General features: G+C 37.9%; 1 protein-coding gene across 4 annotated transcripts in view; it reads left to right on the top strand.

Annotated features, from left to right (window-relative positions):
* C6 (complement C6) overlaps positions 1-24,042 on the top strand; it is a 61,261-nt gene continuing 37,219 nt past the window's right edge. For 3 of the 4 annotated variants that reach the window (XM_078066680.1, XM_078066679.1, XM_036068456.2), the window contains exons 1-8: positions 1-118; positions 1,201-1,271; positions 4,671-4,833; positions 6,299-6,455; positions 7,940-8,084; positions 12,178-12,325; positions 16,287-16,425; positions 21,359-21,559. In XM_078066680.1, the coding sequence (XP_077922806.1) occupies positions 4,691-4,833; positions 6,299-6,455; positions 7,940-8,084; positions 12,178-12,325; positions 16,287-16,425; positions 21,359-21,559 (933 nt within the window). In that variant the 5' untranslated portion in view covers positions 1-118; positions 1,201-1,271; positions 4,671-4,690. Of the gene's footprint in view, positions 119-1,200; positions 1,272-4,670; positions 4,834-6,298; positions 6,456-7,939; positions 8,085-8,331; positions 8,390-12,177; positions 12,326-16,286; positions 16,426-21,358; positions 21,560-24,042 lie in introns of those variants that run through there. The other variant, XM_078066681.1, reaches the window with a different exon arrangement.

The raw sequence follows: 24,042 nt of genomic DNA, 5'->3' as shown, positions 1-24,042 counted from the left end.
CTCTGGGGCATGCGCAGAAGAAAAAAATATGAAATAAAGAGACTGAAGAAATGTACAAGGAGATGGAAAGGAAGAACCTGCAGCTGGAGGCAAACGAGACCATCCTCTGAACTGTCGGGTAAGCTACTCCGAACTGCCTTACAGACGGATGGTTCCTGTGAGGCAAGTACATCAGAAGGTGACAGATCAGCATGAGGTGGACTTCCCTCTACACTAGAATTCTCTAAACGCTCACAAAGCCATCTTCAGTGGTTCGGTGGGATTACTGATTTTTAGAGTCCAAGAGAGCTACACAATCGCTTCTCTTCCATGATGGCACCCTGGCCGAAGATTCTTCCTATTTTGTTCCATGTTTCTATGAAAATTGTATGGTAATGGGTAAAATGCCCACATGTCATTGTAGATATTTCCAAAAAGCCTAGAGATGTTAAAAATTAATAAATAAGGAAACATTTGATATTATAGCAGGGTCATGGTAATAACAAAATTAGAGAAATAATTATTTGATCGAAAATTATCCTTTTAACATAAAATGATTTTTCCTCATAACAATCAAATGTTATAAAAGGAGACAATACCAATTAGTTCTTTTATTAGCATCTCCTCAAATAAGAAGCTTTGACATTACCATCTTAATTTATAGCATTTTCCAAATCGCCTCAGAATAGGTGGCGAAGAATAGCCAGAGAAGAAATCAGAATAATTTTATAAGGGTTCTGTTCTTGCGGTTTTTGCTGTTAGCTGGAATAAAGTCCATCTATGCTTTTCAAGCTCTTGGAAGTGGAAACAGATACTGTTTGCTGAAAACTGAGAACTGGTAATCTCTTGTAATTCAACTTCCCCCAATCATCTACATGCTGATTCAGCAAAATACTTTAAGAATTTGTTTTTTCTACAATTGAAGGAACTATTCTGGAAGAAAACGATCTCTTCAAAATCTAATAGGAAAAATATATGAACAACAACAACAACAACACCCTCTCCTGTGTAGGCTTCCTTGTTGAAGCAGTTCTTATATGAGAAGATCCCAATTTGGGGGGCTGGAGGGTAGGGAGGTGGTTGGTCTAGTGGCTGGTTACCAGGGAAACTTCACATTGTTCAGGAGCCTCAGCTCCTGAACCAGCCCTGAAGCCAGTGAAATACCACCCGATCTGGAGTTTGGGTCTGATGTTAAAGACACACTATTCTGTCTGATTACAGGCTAAATTCTGTCTGGACACTCTTTGTCTCACTGTCCTATGGTTCTGTGCTGCTCAGGAAAACCAGGAAAGGTGAGTTACTTACCAGTGAACAAAAATCAGCAGGCAAGTGCAGCGGGGATCTTTAATTTTTATGATTCAAATAGACCAGGGCAGTAGCAGCTTATAGATAAGTAGCAGCTTATCTATGAGTTGCACAAAAAAAGCTTGGATAAAAAACATGGGAAGAATCTTCAGTTTCCGTCTACCCTTCCCAGACAGTGATAATGGATTCTATTCTTTGTATCTCACTCAATGCCTAGCAGTACACAATGGATACTCAATGTATGTCAATTCCATTTTAAATTGAAGGACATTCAGTCACATGTCAATGATTTTGGTTGCTTTGATTCTAGCATTTTTCTCTGAGTTTGTAGGTAAGTTCAAAAATTTTACTGATTTATTAAGAAGAAATGCTGTCAAGTTTGAGTATATTAGAGAAACAATGTTTGTATCTGATCTCATACTCTTGGTTTGAATGAAGACTTTTTTTTTTTTTTTTTTGCTGAAGTATTTTTTTTTTTTACCACAAATATGAAACATAAAATGACCACATTAAAATATAATCAGAAATATACCCTCTGAAACATTTGAGGAGCCATATTTCAGTAGGGCAATTTGGCAATACCTATTAGTATTTTAAATTTCATGTCATTTCACTAAGCCATCTACTGCTAGGAACACACCCACCGATCCCATGGATATACAACGAAAGTATACTAAGATACAATACAAAGATGTTTATTGCAGTGTGTGTGTATACTAAATGTTTAAATTAGGATAATAGTTAAATCCAATGTAATACATCCATATGGTACAAAACAATACAGGCATTAAAAGGATGAAGTAGATATGCATCTGTCGATACAGAAACATCTTCAAAGTGTATTATGCTGATTATGTGATTATGTGTGGGAAGAGGTTCTGGTTACAGGTAGAAGAGAACTCCAGCCTTATATTTTTCTTTCTGTTCTGTTTAAAATTTTCAAATATAGGCATGTGTTATTTTTACTTCTTTTGAATGTCAGCAGAAATTTTCTGGTTGATTACATTATAAGTCATCTTAATTTTCTTCTTCGTGTATCTTGATACAGTTTAGAACTTAATAAACGTTATCAAAGAAATAAGAGGTGGACTAACTAAATTACAAGTGTTTTAAAAAGAAATCTGAATCTCAAAAGGTATAGTTTTTTATTTCAATCAACTATTACAACAAAGCTGAGATAAAGCAGTTACGATACAAACTATCAGTCTTGCTAAAACAATGGAAGACAAACAGACAAGTTCATTTCTAAAGTCTATGAAATATCCTTAATTTGGCAGAAATTTTAAGAATAGTATTACAAAAGTGGCTGTAATCATGGACTCAAATTATGATACTCATATTTCATGAAAATCCATTTCTAAACTATTTCCTAGACTCATTTCAAATTTATTCATTATATGTTATGCTTGCTCTCATTCTTCTAAATGCTGAAATGAATAAAACAGACAAAAGAGATCAAGCACCACCATGTTTACATTCTAATGAAGAAGAAAAGAGGGAAGAGGAGATACTTATTTAAACTTAAGTAATAATTTATATATCAAGAGGGGATGTATAACAAAGAAAAATAAAGCAGTGAAGGGGCATAGGAAACACTGGTGGGAAACTGCAATTTCAAATAAAATGGTCAGAGATCTGATTTTAATTGTAAGATGAAAAGTAACTAAAGCCATATTTCTAAATCGTTTTGAATGTGAATAGCCTTATTTAATACCAAAACATATTTTTGGCTTTCACATGATCCTTGCTTCAATTGAGGAGCCCCTAATTTTGAAAAATGCGTGAGCAAAAGCTACAATTAAATTTGTAACACTCTTAAATGTTATTACTAACTTGTAAAACTAATTTTTATTGAGTGATGATTCCATGCCAAAGATTGTTCTAAGCACTTTGCATGAATTTTCTTACTGAATCCTAACAAAAGTCTTACAAAGAGGGTAGAGTGTAACTGCTGTTTTATAGATAATGAAACTGAGGCATAGAAATTAAGTGAATGGCAGGCCTTCTGGGTGGCTCGGTCAGTTAAGTGTCCAACTCTTGGTTTCAGCTCAGGTCATGATCTCAGGGTTGTGGGATCCAGCCCCATGTCTGCTTGTCCCTCTCCCTCAGCCCCTCCCGCCACTCTAAAATAAGTAAATAAATCTTAAAAAAAAAAAAAATTAAGTGAATGGCACTTTATCTCTTTAAATGAAAGTTACTATATTTATTACAGCATCATTTTCTCTAAATATTTAATCATGTTGCATGTTTTGTTAGAGATATAAAGATCAAAATAGCAACACTGCGGGCAGAGGTTGTTTTGCAAATTCCTTTCAACAACTCACAGATCCTCAAGGCTCCACAGCACACAGAGGGGAGTCACTGGTCAAAGTTTTCTCTGGCATTCAGCTACATCTGGATAAGCACTCTTGTGGCCTGGGTGGTAGAGTTCAAAGCATCTAGATACTCCAGCAACACAATCATTAGTGTGATCAGAAATTCAATGAAGGGATGCACCTCATCCAAGAATGAGGAGTCCTGGGCACTTAGTTGTCATGCAGTCTCAACATTACTGCCCCTCCTTAAGCCCCAGTTTCCTCATCCATAAAATGAGGGGGTTTAACTTGGAGACTTCAAAGATTCATTTCAGCTCTAACTTCTATAACTCCATAGGTAAAGATAGTTGGGCATTGAACTCTCTCTTTAGCAGGCTTCTAGGATACCAGGAAACTAAATAGAGCTTCCAGAAAAATGCTCAAAATTCCTTCCCCAGCCCCTGAAAACTATGAAAAAATGCAATGTAATTGAACGTATTGCCCACACAAAATGAGCAGTTGTTTTGAAAAGTGTAAGATTAGGGTGCCTGGGTGTCTCAGTCAGTTGAGCATCCAACTCTAGATTTCGGCTCAGGTCATGATCTCAGGTCATGAGATCAAGCCCCACATGGAGCCTCACGTGGAGCCTGGCAATGGGCTCCATGTCAGCATGGAGTCTGCTTGTCCCTCTCCCTCCCTCTGTGCTCCTCACCCCACTTGCATGCTCTCTCTCTCTCTCAAATAAATAAATCTTTTCTTAAAAGAGAAAAGTATGAGATTATTTAAGAATTTCCATTTTGGAATGAAATATTCTACAAATGTATACGACAGTACTTTGTCTTATAGCCTATCACCAACAGTTGGGAGAAACGTACTAGAACTGGAAGTTGTAACTCTAGGAATATCCACTCTAAAAATATTTAAAAGTAGGATTTGTAGTCATGAGGATGTAAATTTATAGGTGTTAACTAGCCTTAAGGAAGGCAGGGAGATGCAAATGATTCCTAACATCATATCTGATTTCGTAACTGAGAATGACTTGTAAAGTTTTACTCCAAACAAGCATTTGATGTGTATAACATTCCTCTTCAGGGCTTAGAGGCTTTCAAGGCATGGCCAGACGCTCCATCTTGTATTTCATCCTCCTGAGTACTCTGATTGACAAGTGCCAACCCTGTTTCTGTGATCATTACCCATGGGGTCAGTGGTCTACCTGCTCAAAAAGCTGCAATTCTGGAACTCAGAGCAGACAGAGGTGGGTGTGAGCTATGTAGCTTGTCTTTGTGCCATGGGAAACCTCATAGACTTAGCAATATAAAAAATGCCACACTAAGCAATGAGGTGCGAGGGGAAATGTGTGTGTGTGTGTGTGTGTGTGTGTGTGTGTGTGTGTGTATCTCAAAGTAAGAAATCATAGAATTTGATTTGGATGTAATTTGCAGTCTTTTCCACGTAAGGTTGAAATGAAGTCTACATTTGTTCTCTCCGTAAAATCAAGGAGTGTCAAAGAAATTTAAATAAGAATATGTGCAATATCTTCTGTTGACTATTTAACTTACTAAGAATCACTTCTCAAGCCTTTTTTCAATCAATGTGTAACTCTGCTTGCCTACAGTTAGTGAGTTAATTATAGAGAATTTTCTACTCATTAAACTGAGTCTAACAGGACCTCAATTGAGCAGCACTATTAGCTATTAGCTTGATTGTTGGCAAGTACGAGAAGGCAAGAAAACTGTGTTTACTTGATAACATTTAATAATTCAGTCTTCTCACCGATTCAGACTACCTATCCCCCACAGTTTCTTTAAATCTGTTAGATGTTTCTGTTCCATGGAGATGCTCCCATAACTTGGGAAGAAAGGCATCTATTTAATGTGTTTTAATTATTATAGCTTTTTAGAGACCTATTTTAGAAAACGATTTTTACATGCGCAGTGTGAGTCTCATTAAAATCACCAACTGACTTCCTCAATAAACCATCCACCAAGGATGTTAAAGGTTTTCAGACTCCTTCACTCAAGAGTCCCTCCGTAGCTCTCCACTGCCTACCAAATAAAGCACAACAATCCATACGGTCCCTCTCAGCCAGCACTGCCCAAGCCCATCCCACAAGCTCCACCAGGGACATGTCATGCTCCTCCGCCTCTAATCTTGGCATATGCCTTTCCTAACACATGCCCTTCCCTTTGATGCCTGGGGGAGTCACATCAATTTTTCAAGATGTATCTATTATTTTCCCTTTGAATCTTTGGCCCCACAGCACTCTGACTCTGTCTCAATCGTGATACTTATCAAATTATGTTGTCATATTTTAAGGAATTTGCAGGAACTTTCTTTTTTCTTCTCTTTTCCATCTAGTCCCCTCCAGGAATTCCCTGAGGGCCAGCTTCATGGATGTGTGACCTACGCAGTCACACAGGACCACACAGAGAAGGATTCCATGCTTGCTTGGCTTAATGCTCTGCCAATAGTGTCTTAAAATTCTTAATAATTTTTTAATAAGGGGCCCCTCGTTTTCATTTTGCCCTGGGCCCCACAAATTATGAATCCAGTCCCGAGTTCCATTAAGTGGTAAGAACTACACAGATGCCAACGTCCTGATTTTCCATGAAAATCTTTCCTTTTATTCATTGTGATTAATGTTCAATGATATTTTTCTTATGGGACTGGAACCACAGTGAATATATTCATTCTAAACAGCTTTCTCCTCACTATTACAGAAAAATAGTGGTTGATCAGTACTATCTGGATAACTTTTGTGACCAGCTTTGCAACAAGCTGGAGACCAGGGAATGTAACTGGCAACGCTGTCCTATCAACTGCCTCCTGGGAGATTATGGACCATGGTCAGACTGTGACCCTTGTGTTGAAAAACAGGTAGGTGACCCATGGGCATCTTCAGGAAATCTGAATCACAATGAAAGACTTGGCTAACTTAGCAGAAATGCTCAATTTCTGAAAATAAACCATCCCAGCTTCCACTGAGGGAAAATTCCATTTAGCAATTTTTTTTTTTTTTTTTTTTTGCAAGGGCAGGGGGAGGAGGACTCATTTACATGTTTTACTATCATATGAGCACCAAAAGGAACTTCTGCCCTAATATTGACATTGTACTTACTGAGCTCCAAATTCCATTGCCTCTGAGAGCTCAGAAAGTTCCCTTTGAGAGCTCAGAAAGTAAAAACAAAGGCTAGAAAATGGGGATTTCAGTCCAAGGTTTAAAATCAGACAGAAAGGAGGGACATTAATCAAAAGACTGACTCTTGGCCCTACCTCTAATTTCCCTCTCCCCACAGGAAAGTCCCTCGATTTGTTTATTGTTCCAAGCTGTAGTATTTACCCACTTGAGCTCATTCCTGTAAGGGCATTGGCCCACATAAACCCCAGTTACAGCAGTGCTGAGCATTCACACACCAGGGGAAAAAAAAGGAATTTATTTATGGAGCATCCACTCTCTGAGGAAAACTGCTCTAGCCCCTTTACTTACATCATCTTACTCAAACTTCACATCAGAGTGTGTTTTCCTACCCTGTTTACAGATGAGGAAGTTATAGCTTATTGGGGAGTAAGTAATTTTCCCAAGAATATACCTCTGATGAATAGAGGCGCTATATTTTTAACTTGGATTTTTCTGACTTCAAAGTCAGTACTTTTTGATGCTGTCCTATTCCTATCCTTCCCTGACTCCCTGTTTTACTATTCACAATTTAAAATCCTTTAAAATGTGGAGAATGTGTCTACCTTGGTTTCCATGCTGACTTCCTCATGCGGAAGAACCCCCAAATCCTTTCAAATTGATCACACTACCTTTGAGATATGAAAGTGCTGTTGTGGGGCACCTGGGTGGTGCATTTAAGTCTCTGACTCTTGGTTTCAGCTCAGGTCACGATCTCAGGGTCGTGGGCTCCAGCCCCACGTCAGGCTCTGCACTCACAGTGTCTGCTTGAAATTCTCTCTCCCTCTCCCTCTGCTCTTTACGCTTGTGCTCTCTCTCTTTCTCTCTCTCTAAAATAAATAAATAAATCTTTAAAAGTGCTATTGTTACTACCTGGAAGATTTACTGCATCAAGATACTCCGTAAATATTTGTGCATTTGACTTATTTTCATATGGTTTCAGAATTGGAAGTTTTAGAAATCCATTGTCCTGCTTTCTCATTTTACAGTTTGGAAAACTGAGGCCCAGAGAGGTGCTGACTTCTCTAAGGGCACACAATAATGGAATTGGAAAACTCATTAGTTAATTTAGGAAACATCACTGGAAGAAGAATCACTGCGGTGATTAAGAAGCCCAGTTTTCTTAGATACATTTTGGCTTTGACCCTGCCTCCAAGTTCCTCACCTTTCTCTCCTTTCCTTTCAGTTTAAGGTTAGATCCATCTTGCGCCCCAGTCAGTTTGGAGGACAACCGTGTACTGAGCCCCTGGTGACCTTTCAACCATGCATTCCATCTAAGCTCTGCAAAATTGAAGAGGTTGACTGCAAGAATAAGTTCCGCTGTGACAGTGGTAATGTACACTAGAAGATGTTCAGTCTCCACTAAAAATGACTTGACTAAATAAAGTCATTCCAGTTGACTTCTAGTAAAAGCCATGACAGAGAAGTCCCACCATATGTTAAGTATGGGAAGACAGGGGTGTTATGGTACCAACTGTCAAGCCATTCATGTATGAAATTATAGCTTTGAAGCTATGATCATCTTGACCGTGTACCTGATCCATTTACTCTTCAAGTACTGGTGCCCAGGTCCTTACACTGTGATAAAGAAGGATGAAGACAAAGCAGGAGGAAAAGGAAGACAAGGCAGATACTCGTAAGCATTGGCTATTAATAAGTACAAATCTACAATCAGAACCAGCAGCTGAAAAGGAGTGACAGATTTAAAAGATCTTCAGTGTAGTTTATTAAGATAAGTATATTAAGATTAAGATTAAGATATTATGTCAGGGAGATGACTAGAGATAATGTGACAGATTTTCTTGGGTGGTCCGTTGAATGGTTCCAAAGGTAATTCCAAAGGGAAGACTGAAAATGCTTTAAACAGTAGCAATGCTCCCTTCAAGTCCATTACTCATTCAGATATTTAAGTTTCATTAGATTAAGAATGAATATACTTGAATATACTACTTAGTCGTATGTATGCTCTTGCTAATTAATAGCTCTTCAACACCACCATTTTGAACTCTCTAAATCTGATTTCTGCACACTTTTTCAGTAAAGGTCCAGACAGTAAATATTTTGGCTTTTTGGCCATATGTTCTTTGTTGCAACTACTCAACTTTGGCTCTACAGCATCACAGCTGCCGTACGTGGTATATCAAGAAGGGAGCATGGCTGTGTTCCAACCAAATTTTACTTATGAAGACAGGCAGCAGGTGAGTTTGGACCCTGCTTCCTGCCTTCAGCCACAGTTCACTGACCTCTTCTCTAAATAGTCAACTTGATGTTAAAATTGGAATTTCAGATGAATAAAATCCATATCATTTTTGTGTATTCTGGAATACAATGAAAAGTAGAGTATTTATAGCTAAATAGCAGATCTCAAATTCCATAGAAAATTGACCCCAGACTTTAGATCTAATGTTTCTCTCCTCTTGGTCCTTGCTTCCTGTCTTCAGCTTTGCTGACCTTTTCTGAAAGTCGGACAAGAATGCTGGTGTCAGGATTTTCCCTTGGTGGCCCCCACACCTGCAATATGGTGGCATATGGGTAGGGAGATATACTTCATGGCTACATGCATAAGGTCATATCACAAGCTGACAAAAGAGAGAATATGAAAACAATCTTGCTGGCAATGGCTGAGTAGAATACAGATGTAGGCATTAAATCCAGAATATTAAGATAAAGGTTTAGAATTGAGGGGCAACTATTTGAAGCTTGAAGAACAGTTTTGGAACCAATTACCTGAAAGAACTCCTTTATACAATGGATGTTAAATCTGTGAAATTTACTACAGAAGGGTCTTCTTTGGCCAAAAATATTCACAAGTTTGAGAAGGCTTTAGATACATCCATGGCCCACTGATCCATAATGAGCGATTTCAGGAAAGCTAGTGGTGTAAGGACAGGTGATCTCTAGTTCATCAGCAATATATCCACAGCAAGTGATTTAAAAAAAAAAAAAAAACCTGACTATTGAAATGTATATGCAATGTTTGGTAAGCACCTGCTACCCTGAGCTCTCCTAGTGACCAGATCCCTTCACCAGGAATCCCTAGATCTTCCCATGATCCAGGCACTAAGTGGCCGATCCCTGGCACAGATGTGGTTGGTATCCATTTTGATCAGGTGGTGCCATGGCCTACCGATTGTTAAATATTATTGTTAAATACTGAAGATTATATACTACTTTGCTCTTCTAAAATCACCCATTAATGCCACTCTCAAAAGGAATTAAAGGTTGGATGGACCATTATTTGACTCAGTAGGATGTTTGGCCCTCAATTAACAAAGAACCATTTATCCTAAAGAGAGTTTCCCTCTTCCCTTTCCTCCTTCATGATTGCTGTTCTAGTTCCCCCAAAACTAAATATATGATTTTAATGCATACATGGATCTTTGAGAATTATCCATAAGGCTAATAATCCCCACATGCACTATGCCAATTCCTCTCTCAAAGTCCTAGTTTTAAGCATAAAGACTAGAGAATTTGTGGCTCGTTATACATATACTAAACTATTGCAGTAACACAAATCAGCTCAAGTAAATAGGAAAAACATGTACATTTCTAAATGATACATAGCTCCAGATATACATATATAGATGCATGCACTGGCTAAAGCATGCTGACTTCTGTAAATCCTCCACTATCCAAACTGCCCTTCACCTTTCCTGTTCCTTCTTTGGTATGGGATATATTTATAGCTTGCAACATCTCTCCCCTTGTGTTTCCTATTCCATTGAGTTTCTGTGGCCTGGAACCATTCTCAGCTGTGTCCTATTGGACCTATATCACTCCTGCCACACATTCCTAAACATCACTCAGAAGATGTCCTCTTGCTTTCATCACTCCCTTTGCTAATAGGTCCTCTTCAATATCCCCAGAAGTACTGAATGCATAGAATTCCTTATATTCAAACGTATCTGGTACCTTGCTCACAAAGCTAGGCTAATGAGAACTATACCCTGCACATATGTCCCTACCTCTGCCTAATAAAATGGGATTTCCTTTTTTTTTTTAGTGGAACTGTATCAAAACTTATATTTGCTCCAATTTATAAGTGCGAGTTTCAAAACTTTTTAAAAATGTAATATTTGTTCTTTTTTTCCAATGGAAAGAGCATCTATATTTCAAACTAAATTACACATTCTTTTCTGCCCTGAAAAAAAGCAAACAAAACACTAGAGATGTGCTATTTTAAAAACAGAGCATCTTTCAGGTTATATCTTTGGACTCACAGACATCCGAGTCCCTCAATATATTCAGTCTTGTTTGATTATGGTGCTCATAACTGTAATTCTTTATAATCATGGTCTAGATACAATACGACATTTTGAATAATCAAAGAAGGAGCCTTAATTACTTTCATTTTTCTCTACCTTCTTATTGAAGATTATTTACCAAAAGAGTTGAAACTAACTGCTTTCTGGGAAACTTTCTATTAATTAAAAAAATGTAATTCAACAGAATACCCAATATCCCCAAGCATTTCAGTTAGTCAAAATAGTTCTGCATAGCTGCAGTGAGATGCTGACCACAACTTAAAGTACTTAACCAGATCATCTTGAGTAAAACATTTAATTCAATCTCCTTGTCAGTGAGACCTGTACATAATTGTACAGATGCCAGCATCTCTGATTACAGACGAGAGGCTGGGGGACAGGAGAGGGGCTGTCATTGTACGTAAGTCATTTCGATTTCTGTAATATATCGATTTCCATTGATTCTAAGGATCCTTATGAAATTCAGCAAATTTAAAAAGGAAGGGAATTATCCAAGTAACTGGGGTTGGCACTATTTTGTAAATTCACTCACTTAACCTGCTACCTAACACTAGTACCTAGTGGTTAAAAAAAATTGTCTTTTTAACTTGTTCAAAAAACAATTAGATAAAATAAATTTTATGTTCTTAAACGTAAGATAAAAAAAAAATCACATAGCATTACTCTTAGGTGTCTGGCTCCTTTTACTTAGCCGAAAATTTTAGAGATACAATGACAGAATCATGTGTACGTGTGTGTGCGTGTATGTATGTGGATATTAAATTATAGGGTTTTTAAAAAAAATAAAAACAGTGACCTTGAGTTTGTTGTTCTGAATCAAAACAAAAGTCTGAACCTACTGTTGATTTTCTCCTACAGAACATGATTTCTGCAGCAAGCTCACTGTAATGGGAATGGGATTCTAGAATTACCTCTCTTATTTAAGACAATCAGCCCAATGGTGACTAAATAATTCTACAATGACTCTTGTAATCCCACAAAAATAAGGGGAAAATATCAGTTTGGCATCCGTTTCCGTATTTCCTAAATCTGTATCAAAAATAATGAAAACTTTCCCTCACCACTCTCCCTTGAAATTTAAAGCACTCACTCGTTTCAAATCTTAAATATCTTCTCAAATAATCATGTGTTGTTAATGTCGTTTCCTTTTCTTGACCAGGCCGCTGCATTGCCAGCAAGTTAGAATGCAACGGAGAAAATGACTGTGGCGACAATTCGGATGAAAGGAACTGTGGAAGAACGAAAGCAGTGTGCCTGGGGAAGAAGCAGCATAATCCCATCCCCAGCGTACAGCTGATGGGCGCTGGGTAAGTAGTGTCTCTTCATCGTTTGCGGGAGTAAAGGCATCTCAGGAGGAATGAGCTGGAAGCAGCAGTGAAGCGATGAGACACATGATTGTCCACCTTCCCCATTAACCTCTTATTACTCCCACCAGCCCTGTCTCCCACACGTGGCTGCCCTGCTCAGGCAGTGTGTGGCCATGATCCTCACTCCCATTTTCACCCTCAGTCTGTACCAGGCAATGCTAGGGGTGGTTCATAAACATGGTTTGTTTCCATTCTCATCTATCCTTCTGACAGCTCTGGGGTGAATCAGGCAAACTGGTGCCAGGGTGGATTCATTCCTGGGACTAGGTCTTGAATGGGTGAGTAACCAATCAGAAAAGCACAGTTTCCTCATCTGTATGTTGGATGACTACAAACCGATTTGAAGTTCTGTCCTAAGAATTCCTAATTCGAGTTGATTTCTGTGAGAGTGCTTCAATATCATCTTATCAATGTGCAGAAATGGTTTCCTTCTTTTCCTTTCCCTGGAAGAAAACCTCAGCCCAAAATTCCCACTGATAATCACATTTCCTAAGGTTCTGATTGATGAGGGGTGACATTACAAACTCACCTCTTGTTCAGTTGATCTAGACTCTAGAGTTACAGATGGGGAGGACCACATGCTATGTGTACTTTGGCAGAAGGACCATGTGGCCCTCTGCCAACCAGAGCTGTTATCCCAAGGTTTCTCAGAAATGAGCAAAACCTGCTGGCTCGGGGACAGCCAGTCCTCTCCCCACCTCTCCAGGGACTGAGAATTTTAAGAGCTGCTTACTGGAATCCCTTTCTAATCTGCTGGCCTTAGAATCTCTGCCCCTTCTCTAGCACATTTCTACCCAAAAAAGGTAGCCTTCTGGTTTGCTGTCCCTCTTTTTAAGTGCATCTCCCCAAGGAAGAATTTAACAAGACATACCAACATTCCTACATTGCCAGCACCAGTCACCAGGTCTTAAACCTAAAGCAAGAATCAGGCAATAATAGCATGCTCTTTGTTTTTTCTCAGGCTCAACCAAGGTACAAATGCATACACACACGTATACACAGGTACACACCTGCGAATTTGTGTGTGTGTGTGTGTGTGTAATTTTTAATGGAATTTTTAAAGTTATAAAATATGACACATAAAGCCAAATTAGATTAAAAAAAAAACCACTTTAAAAACTTAAAATATGAAAGACCATGGTGTATTTGAAAGAGCAAAATATTTAAGGTCAACTTAAATACCACAGAGGGGAGGAGAAAGAACAAAGCCGAAAATTGCAACATAGTTGACTTAACTCCTAAAAGACTCCTCAGGCATGCCCTGATAGAACCACCTCCAGAAAACTATCTTCGGGCTCTCTGCTACCTTCATAGATTCCTCATGACCTGGGAGCCATTTTTTCTCAAGCCCTTTCTTGTTTGTGACAAACTCATAAGTACATTGTATAAGACAGTATAAGGTCAACAGTTTTTTACCTCATTGATCCCTCTCAACTCAGAAAACAAAAATGAATGAGTCTTAAAACACCTGTGTTTGTCAGGCTCCCATAAGTAGTCTGGAACGTTTTTTCCCAGACCAATTCCTCATACTTTCTCTGTCAACTATCCATTGATAAAAATTCAAATATGGATGAGAACAAACATCAAATTGTGCTTGCAGCTATTTGAGTATGAGATCCAGGTTACAAAACCCACAGAAATCAGGCCTTTAAAAAAAAAAAAAAAAGCTTTATTGAGATATAATTCACATACCAGTTCTCCTCCTATGTACCTCTTTTCCTCTCACATGACCACCCTTCTCACAATGCTCTGACACCAGAAGTGGGGGGGGGGGTTCCCCCAAGTCAATCTCTGTGACACCAACTGGGTGTCCTACAGTTTGACTCAATTCTGACACTATCTACCTAAAGGTAGTGTCAGATGCCACAGGTTAAGGGCTCGGTCCCACAAGACCAGCCCCCCTCTGATGCTAATCACAAGTCCAAATTGTCACCTGTGATTCTGACACCTAGGAGGTTTTCAGGACCCCCTCCTCTTTGCTTTATTTGATAGAATGGCTCACAGAACTCAGTAAAACAATTTACTTACTGTTGTTAAGAAACAAAATTCAACGGAGTAAATGAAGATCTAATTGGCTTTATTCAATGATTCGTGAATCAGGCAGATAGAAAAGAGCTCCGAGGAGCTATACAAAATGGAAGACTTTTATGGGCAGAATGAAGCAGAGCAAGGAAATTTCTGCGAAGAGTGGATTATATCAGGCAAGGTCACCTTCCTTTGAGGGAAGGCAGGGGTTGATCAGGCAGATTACCTCACTAGTGCTGACCAGATAATTCCACATGGCTGTTTAAAGGTCACATTCTTGGAAGAGGCAATTAAGAACTGCAATTAGGTGAGGCATTAGGCTTGCTGACATGAAGCTTAGCCCAAGTGACTCCATTTTGTTATTTCTTTCTTTTTTTAAATACTGTTTACCAGTTTATTATAAAATGATGTAAAAAAGAATACAGATGAACTTCCAGATGGGAGAGATTAAGTAAGGCAAGGTATGTGGGAAGGGGCGTAGAGCTTCCATGCCCACCCCCAGGCACACCATTCCATGTGTTTACCAACTCAGAAGCAATCTGAACCCCACAGTTGTATGATTTTTATGGAGGCTCCATCATGTAGGCATGACTGATCATTGATTCCATTTCCAGCCCCTCTCCCTTCTCTGGAGATGGGAGATAAGGCTGAATATTCTAAGCTTCTAAACATGGGTTGGTCTTTCTGATGACCAGCCCCCACACAGGAGCCTACCAAGAGTCAACTCATTCGAACAAAAGACACTCCTATCACCCAGGAAATTCCAAAGGATTTAGGAGCTCTGTGTCAGAAACTAGGGTCAAAGACCAAATATTACAACAAAAGATGTCCTTAGTGCTCTTATCACTTAGGCAGCTACAAGGGTTTTAGGAGCTCTGTGCCAGGAGCTGGGGAGCACAGATCATTATATATATTTTCTATTATCTTATCATATATAAGCCAGCATTATCAAACTTTCCACAAAACTTTTTTCACAGAATACATATTCATATCTATAAGAATTTAGAAATCCATTGGAGCATCTTGGAGAAGTTTTTCATCTACCACAAAACAATTTCTTAATTTCCATAATTTCTTCAATATTTGACTTGTGCTAAGCTAATGTCCTTCAGTTTCATCATTTGTAAAATAGGTGAAATAATTGTATCTATAACTGTATCACATGGTTATCATAAATATTAAATAACTATAATAGTAACATTAAATATAGATCAGACAGCTTGATATATGTATATGTATAAATGTGACATATGCATATATGTATAAATATATGTATATATTTACTATATATATACAGATAGTAAATATGTATATTATACATATGTAATGTATGTAAATATACATATATCAAATAATTATATAAAAAATACACATAGTAAACAGTATGTAAGCATTTGTTAAATAAATTTAAATATGAGTTATTAATAAAAACAGTATCATTACAATTTTATTAAAATACTGCTATTACTATTTAATTATTAGCTCTCTATAAGAATTCCTTTACTGTATCACACTGAAGGAAGTGAACCCAGAATAGCACTAATTATGTAATAATTTATTTTATAATCTGCTTCCAAAGTTTGTACTGGTGTGGTAAGTCATGAAATAAAAATAAACCTAAATTTTATTTCATGCTGAAAACCCAGAACAGTTATGTGAGTGGAATATGGAGAATCTAACATAGCCAGAGGGACTGAGTTTTGACTTCCAGCCCTTTCCGGCTGCCTCACCATAAACTAGAAAAAAATGGGCTTTTCTTCAAGTCATTTGTCATGAGTCAAAAATGTCTAAGAAAGGAGTTTCTTTCATATAAGTATGGTAAATTTTAAAGATTGCTCTACATCTACTGAATTCTTGAAAATTACTTTGTTTGCAGGTATCATTTTCTTGCAGGAGAGCCCAGAGGAGAGATCCTTGATAACTCTTTCACTGGAGGAATATGTAAAACTGTCAAAAGCAGTAAAGCAAGTAATCCATACCGTGTTCCAGCCAATTTGGAGAATGTCAACTTTGAGGTATGACAGCCTATCATGGCGGCCCTCCAATGCTGATAGTGATTATAAACTAAATTTCCAATGAAAAATTATTGATGAATGAAGGGACAGAATACAAAGGTAATGAGCATTTTAAATCACCTATTATGGGTTGTTGTTTAACCCTTCCACAACCAGTGAGGTCAGTGTTATTATCATCCCTTTACAGATGAAAAAACAAATGTAACCAATTTGCCCATAGTCGAACAGCTTGTAAATCAGGGATTAGAGATTCAAGGTCAGGTTTCCCAAACTCCAGAGTCCATGCTTTCTCCAGTGAACATTTAGCTGTACCTTCTCCCACACAGATAAATAGTTTGCTTGATTCCAAATATCCTCCTACCATAGCTAGTTCTCTCAGGTAACCACAATAGTTAGACGTAAAAGAGCTTCTTAAACAGTTAGACATAAAAGAGCTTCTTAAAACATCAAGATGAAGCTAAGGGTTACAGGGGTAGTACTTCTTACCTTTCTTCCTATTTTATTAGTTGATTTGGTTTTCTGTTTGTTTTCCTAAGTGTAATGAGTGATATACTACATACTCCCAAAATCTAGCCCAGTGCCTTACACACGATAAGTGCTCCAAAATTGTTCAACTAAAGTAAACAATCGATTTCTTTCCATTTATGATAAGAGAAACAGGAAAGACAGGATTTTAATAGTAACATCCAGGCATACAAATTTGACATGCTAGAGAGAATTTCAGGGAGTCCAATGATTTCTGAGACTGCTTTATTAATAGTATAACTTAGGCAAAAGTCATTCAATCCTTCCTTTAGAAAACCTTTTACATATATATATAAATATAATCAGTTTTCCAATTTGATCATCTCAATTTAAAGCCATCTAATATGTATTAATGGGCATAGGGAATGCCCTTGGGGCCCAACTGCCAAATTCAAACACTTTCTGGGAGACTGACCCTGAGAAGTCCGATCTCTGCCTGCAGATAGAAGTGACAAGGGCAATAATCGACCTCTGACCAAGTAAAGAAACTCCCCACTATCTCCCCACAGATCCAGATGCTAATTCCAGAGGGCCCACCACCACCAAGGGAGGTGGAAAAGGTCTCATTGGTATGCTACATAGGAACTCAGTATTACATTGTTCCAAAGAAATAGTAATTCTGCCAATAATAGCATTACTCTTGAGATGTACTGAATAAACGTTGGAGACAGAGCTAACACCCAAACATTTACATATAATACAGTTATGTTGGAGGATATCTTCTAGTGCCTAAACAACCAACCCATACGCTTACTTTTAAAATACAATAATCCTCCCCCCCACCCGCCAAATACTGCCTATATTCTCAGCAAGCATCGATTTCACATACTTTTACAACTTTAACATCTTAAACTCAGCTCATGGGATGAGGGCAAATTTGGGCAAATTTGTTATCTAAACATTTTATACTTAACAGTTTTGAAAGTACTTGCTTATATTGTTTTACTCAATTCCCATAACAACCTTCCCAGAAAAATAGAAGATTGTTTATATCCATCGTACCAAAGGAAGATCCAAGTTAGACAACTTTCTCGGAGTTATGCAACAAGTAAATGGCACATCAGAATTAGAACTCCTGACTCCTACTGCAGGGCTGCTTGAGCTAGATAAGACCTTGACAGTAATAGCAAGAAAGACATTAACAACCGGGCCCCATGTGCCTTTCCTAAACTGTCGTTTAAAAGGTATTACCTGTGATATTCACCAATGGTGTGCTAGAGCTCGCTCTTCCAGCTTACAAGAGTCACTTGTTAAATTTTCAGGAACTTTGCGAGCCAGTTTATAAACATAGCCATTACTAAATATTAAATATATAATCTTTTAACTAAATAAAAATACTAAAAACATAGGTGATAATTATTCAAAATTATCAATTCTCCGTTATTTTGCTACATTTTCCCATCTATGCGCTTGAGGTTACTTACATCTATTGTATCTGTGTTATGAAAATGCTTTGTAAAAATTTGCTACCGTACATCTCTTTCCAAGTTTGAATTAAAAGGCACCACACAAGTAGCTTGAATCAGCTATGGTAGGAATAGATACACCATAACCAAGGGCAAGTGCTATAGTAAATCACAGGTTATCCCCCTCCCAGAGATTGGTTTGTAAACATTTACTAGCAGACCACTGGATCCACCCACATAACTTGGTAACCCAAGTCTGGGTGGCTAGGTAGATCAGGAAATACAGCCCAAAAATCCTCATTCAGAATAAAAGAGACCCCTTTCATTATCAATGTTGATCAAAATTTGTCAAACCTTAAGAAGCTACCTGAGTTGATCTCTAACTATATGTTGTTGAGTTTTAGGTAATATTCAAGTGCTGAGGAAGGTAAATAACCAGATCCAAGGTCACAAGAGACTGGTTGACTTTTCACTGATCTCCATATTATTTTGTTCATGCTGTTAGCAGGCAGCCATGCAAATCTAAGCTGTACCTTAATGAAAACAACAGAGGAGGAGAAATTCAGCAGGCATCTGACTTCCCTTCTCCTATAGTATTGGAGTTCATTAAGGCAGATGAAATAATGGGCTGGCTGGTACAGAAAGATGAGAGGCTCTTGAAAGCAAGGGAAGGGAAGGAAGGCATTGGATAGGAAGTCAGATTAGAAGACCATAGGAAGAATTCCGCCCCTCAGGGATCGCCCAGCTGCTAACTGCAGAGCTCAATCACCATATGATTCCTGCATCAGCCCCCACAGTGGTCCCACTTACTCAGGAATACGCCTCTCTTTTTCTAGGTGGTGCTGCTTTGCTTCTGGCTGTGTGCTAAGCATTTGCTGTCAGCCGCAAAGCGCAGAGTGTGGTTACCACTAGATTTTGATTCTTAGCAAGGCACTGACCTACCTAGACATGGCCTCTTGCTGCAACCCAAAGCTATGAAAACCTTCATAGCTCTGCAATCCCTCAAATCCTCCCCAAATCCCTTGTGAAATCCACAACTTCAGGTAGTGTCTCTAACCCACACAGCACAGGAAACCAGGTGCCACCCAGTCCTCTCCAACCCCCCAGTCCCTCTATCTCGCCTCTGCTCCTTTCTACAAACCCATCTCCTTTCTTTAAACTCCAAAAGTAAAAGTGTCAATGCACATTGAGTCATAGGTCATCAGCCCACTGGATCTACAGTGAGGATGGATGGGCTCAGCGATGTATGTAATGATATGTAAATGAGGATTAAAACCATTTCCCCAGAGTTTGGTTAACATCTCTTCCTGGGAAAATCTATACTTTCAAAAGTTGCCTTGGCTTTCTATCATGGAACAGCATTCCCATCATCTCTCTCTTTCCCTCTCTCTCTCTCTCTCTCTCTCCCTTCCACATATCTGCTCAGTCAACAACTTCTGTGAACTTACTTCCTAAATATCTTTCAAATGCCCTGGTTTCTCTCTACCCAACCACCACTCCCCTGGACCTGGCCATTATTCTGTCTCATGTGGCTTATTGCAACAGTTTTTGTAACTGCTCTCCTCGCCTCCACTTTATTAACTCTAGTTAACGTGATCTTTGCAAAACACAAAAATGATGGCAACACTCTCAATTTTTCATTCAATTAGTATTTTTAAGGAACCTATTACATGCAAAATCTTCCTTTAGATGTCAATCCAAATACTCTCTCAGGGCATGCAAGGCCCCACCCCAGTTTCCCAGTTCAATCTAATTTTTCAGCCCTGCTCACCCATAAACCTGTTCCTCCACCAAGTTAATATACATGGGCAGATTTTCTCTGAGCTTCTGCCCAGGATACCTGAGCCCTCTTCCTTCCATGCTAATATTTTTTTTCCTTTAAGCTGACACAGCTTTTCTTGTGTGAGAGCTAATTCATAAAACAAAATATTTGTAGTTTGAGCTTTTTAGAGAAATGGTAACGAAATGTCAGCAGCTATACTTAAATATGATCCTATTGCTTCATTGCTAACCGAGGAGCTTCGTTTGTGGGCCCTTTAAATGCTAACTAGCACTGTAGTATCTGAAAGTAACACTGAACTTTTGACTGTATCTTACTGTTGAGCAAGACTCTTCTGCAGCTGGGTTATTTTGTCTTTCCTTCACTAATCGTACAAGCTATTTGACTGTGGCATGCAGTTTGCCTCACAGTGCATTTTAATACTGAATATTTTAAAACAAGAAATTTTCCCATTGCAAACCAGACAAGCATCTTTAACATAAAGTACTCTTCAATAAATTTACTTTGCAACTTCTTTTTTTTAAATTCATCCATTGTCTCTTTTTACCAGCATAACCATAACAGGGATTTAACTTGTACTTATCCTGCTCCACTCCTAGTTCAAGCCAAGCTCCACTGGTTGTTTTTCTCCTCTTCCCACGCCCCTTCAGTGAAGGCTGATAACCACTTGCCAGGCAGAACCAATCGATTATTTGTCTGTCCCACAGACATAGCCAGTAGAGTGCCGATGTCCAATAGCTAGAGGAGGCTAAGTGGGTGGGAATGGAACCAGAGCAGGCTAGGACAGGATCTGTCCTCCCCTTTTATAGGCCTCAGTTTTCTGGAAGATACCTTCAATTAGTTGCAAAGAACGTCAAATTCACAAGCAGACTAAAAATAGCCCTTGTTGCTTATGACCCTGTTCAGTCTCAGTTTAGGAGTCGTTTCCTTGATGAAAACTTACCCTGGAGTGGCCTCTGGGTTTTACTGGTTATTTATGCCAATCCCATTAGCAGCACAACACTTCCCACATTGAATTAAATGTCGGTGATTGTTTTTCTCCCTAGCTAAACTATTGACTCCCTGAGGACAGGGACTAATTTTTCCTTTATATCTAGCAAAATGGGTCTTCAACAAATATTTATTGAATGCATAAAGGCATGAAGGATCATTGCATTAGATCTTAACAAGTAGCTCTAATATTTCCTAAGTTATGTCTTATTTCATATGGATTTTTCTCCAGGTAAAAACTGAAGAAGATGATTTGGAAACAGATTTCTACAAGGACTTAATTCATCTTACACAGAAAGACAATCAACAAGATTCAATTTCGGGGGAATGGCACAGCAGTTTTCATATACCAATTTTTTATTCCTCAAGGAAAACTCAAAGCACCACCCATAACCGTGCCTTCAAACAAGCCATTGAAGCCTCCCACAGAAAGGTAATCAAAATGGTTCCCAATCTGTTTATTCTTTTTGAAAAATTAATGCCAAGTCCAGCAATCATGCAATGAGAAGGGGAGAGTTTTTTTACATCAAATCAGTAGGATTTCTTACACAAATTTAAATAGATTGACCTTGTTATATCCAATTTCAGAAGTTATAGAGGTAATACATATAATGATGCATATATTTGGCTGTATTTATGGTTGTGTTCTCTTTAAGTTTTCTTTGTCTTACTGTTTTAGGTGTATTTTTTATAAACCACATGTAACAGACCTTTGCTTTTTAAACATAATCTGACAGGCCTTTGCTAGGGAAATTTTGCCTTCTTTGATTTAATATACCCACTGAAATAATTGATCATATTTCTTCCATTTTTAATTTTTCTTACTCATTTTATTTTCTTGCTGTTTCCTATTTCTTTACTTTTGCTGTCTTTGTCACATTTCTGTTTACTGCTTTTTGTCCTTTTGGTCATTTTGGAAGTGCTACTAAACTTTTAAATTCTGCTTGTGGTTATCTTTCTTTAATTAACAAGCATAATTAAACCTATGTTTTTCTTTTATCACATGATGGGGGCTAATATCTATAGGCCCCAAAAGATGTTTTACTTCTCTACACCTCACGCCTACTATCTCCTTGAGAATGTATCTACCTTTCTGGCCCCCCACCACTATCATTACAGGCCTCCAAAACCTCAGTTTTACTGAGATAGTTCAAAACCTTTGTGTTCCCTTCCTTAGGATTCTTTTGTGTTCATTTTTATATTACGCATGTTAGTTTGTATTTTATTCTGACTCTTGTCTTCTCTATTTAAAGATTCCTTACATAACACTTATAAATTCCAAGTTCATAGTCTGTATTTTACATTTGTGTTATATTTTATATATTATATGTGTGTGTGTGTGTGTGTGTGTGTGTGTGTGTATACATTTACTCCCTAAATCCTTATATATCTAAAATGCCTACATTTTCCCTGAGCAATAAAGGAATATCTTGGCCAAATATAGGAATATTGGATCATAGTCTTCTTTTCTTGGTAGTTGATGGATGTTATTCCACTATCTTCTACTTTTCATTGTTGCATAGGAAAAATCACATGCAGAGCTGATTTTCTTTCTTTTATTTTCTCTGTCTGGAAATTTATAACTTTATTGTTATTGTTTAGAATTTAGGTTGTATCCAAGTATTAGACTTCTTCCATTAATCTTGCCAGGATCCAGTGAAATTCTTTCAATATGTAAAGATACATCTTTATCCATTAACCTTTCTTCTTCTGTTCCTTTTTCTTTTATTATTTGTATATGAAAACTCCTGGACATGTTTTCCAATTAAGGGGATAGATTTCTATTAGACATTTTTAGACATTTACAAATCTCTTTTAAAATAGTATCTATTCCTCACTACAACCACCACTGTGTACTATTTGTTTTTTCCAAAGAGATGAATGGGAAGACTGAGCCCTGAATCATAGAACCTAAGGGGAGAGGTGAAGAGAGTTGCCAACACTGGAGCGGATGGGACCAGCAGCTGGAGGGCACCATTTTGTGGTTCTTCCTGCCTTTACCATAGTGCTTCTCATATTTTTATTTATTCACCCATTCATACACTTACATAAATAAGAGATTTTATAGCACTTTATCGATAATTTTCCTAGGCATTTCATATATCTTCAAAAGACCGCTAAGAGGGAATCAGAGTAGATATTTTTAATAACATTTTACAGATGAGTAAATTGAAGCCCATACATTTATTTTTAATGCAAGAAATATTTATCTGGTATCTACCATGTGTCAAGTACTACACTAAAGTCCACGAAGCTAGGTGGTTCCTGTGATCTTACAGTGAGTAAATGCCAGAGTTGGGCATTGAAATCAGTTTGTCTGATTTTTGCCCACTGTTCATATCTACTACATTACACTTCAAGCTATCTGTTTATTCATTCATTCATTTATCCATAATTTCAACAAACTGTGAAAAGAGTAAAGCTCTGGTGATATGAACACATAAAAGAAAGAAGAGAGAATAAAACAGATTCCTTTTATAACATAAATTCTTAGTGCGCTTTAGAATGGGCTATAGGTAGCATAGTGTCGCTCAAACTTACCAAATTATATTCTTTTTCCTTTTAAGTTTTTATTTTAATTCCGGTTAGTTAACATACACTGTTATATTTGTTTCAGGTGTACAATATAGTGATTCAACATTTCCATACATTACCCGGTGCTCATCACAAGTGCCCTCCTTCATCCCTGTCACCCATTTCACCCATCCCCCCCACCTACCCATCCCATCCCCCACGACCATAAGTTTGTTCTCTATAATTAAGAGTCCGATTTTTAATTTGTCTTTTTTTCCCTTTGCTCATTTGTTTCATTTCTTAAATTTCACATATGAGTGAAATCATATGGTATTTGTCTTTCTCTGACTGACTTATTTCACTTAGCATGATACTCTTCTAGTTCCTTCCATGTCATTGCAA

Source organism: Halichoerus grypus, chromosome 2 (genome assembly GCF_964656455.1).
Source record: "Halichoerus grypus chromosome 2, mHalGry1.hap1.1, whole genome shotgun sequence".
Classification (NCBI taxonomy): domain Eukaryota; kingdom Metazoa; phylum Chordata; class Mammalia; order Carnivora; family Phocidae; genus Halichoerus; species Halichoerus grypus.
The sequence above is the reverse complement of the archived record's forward strand: the minus strand, read 5'-3'. Positions and strand labels throughout refer to the sequence as shown.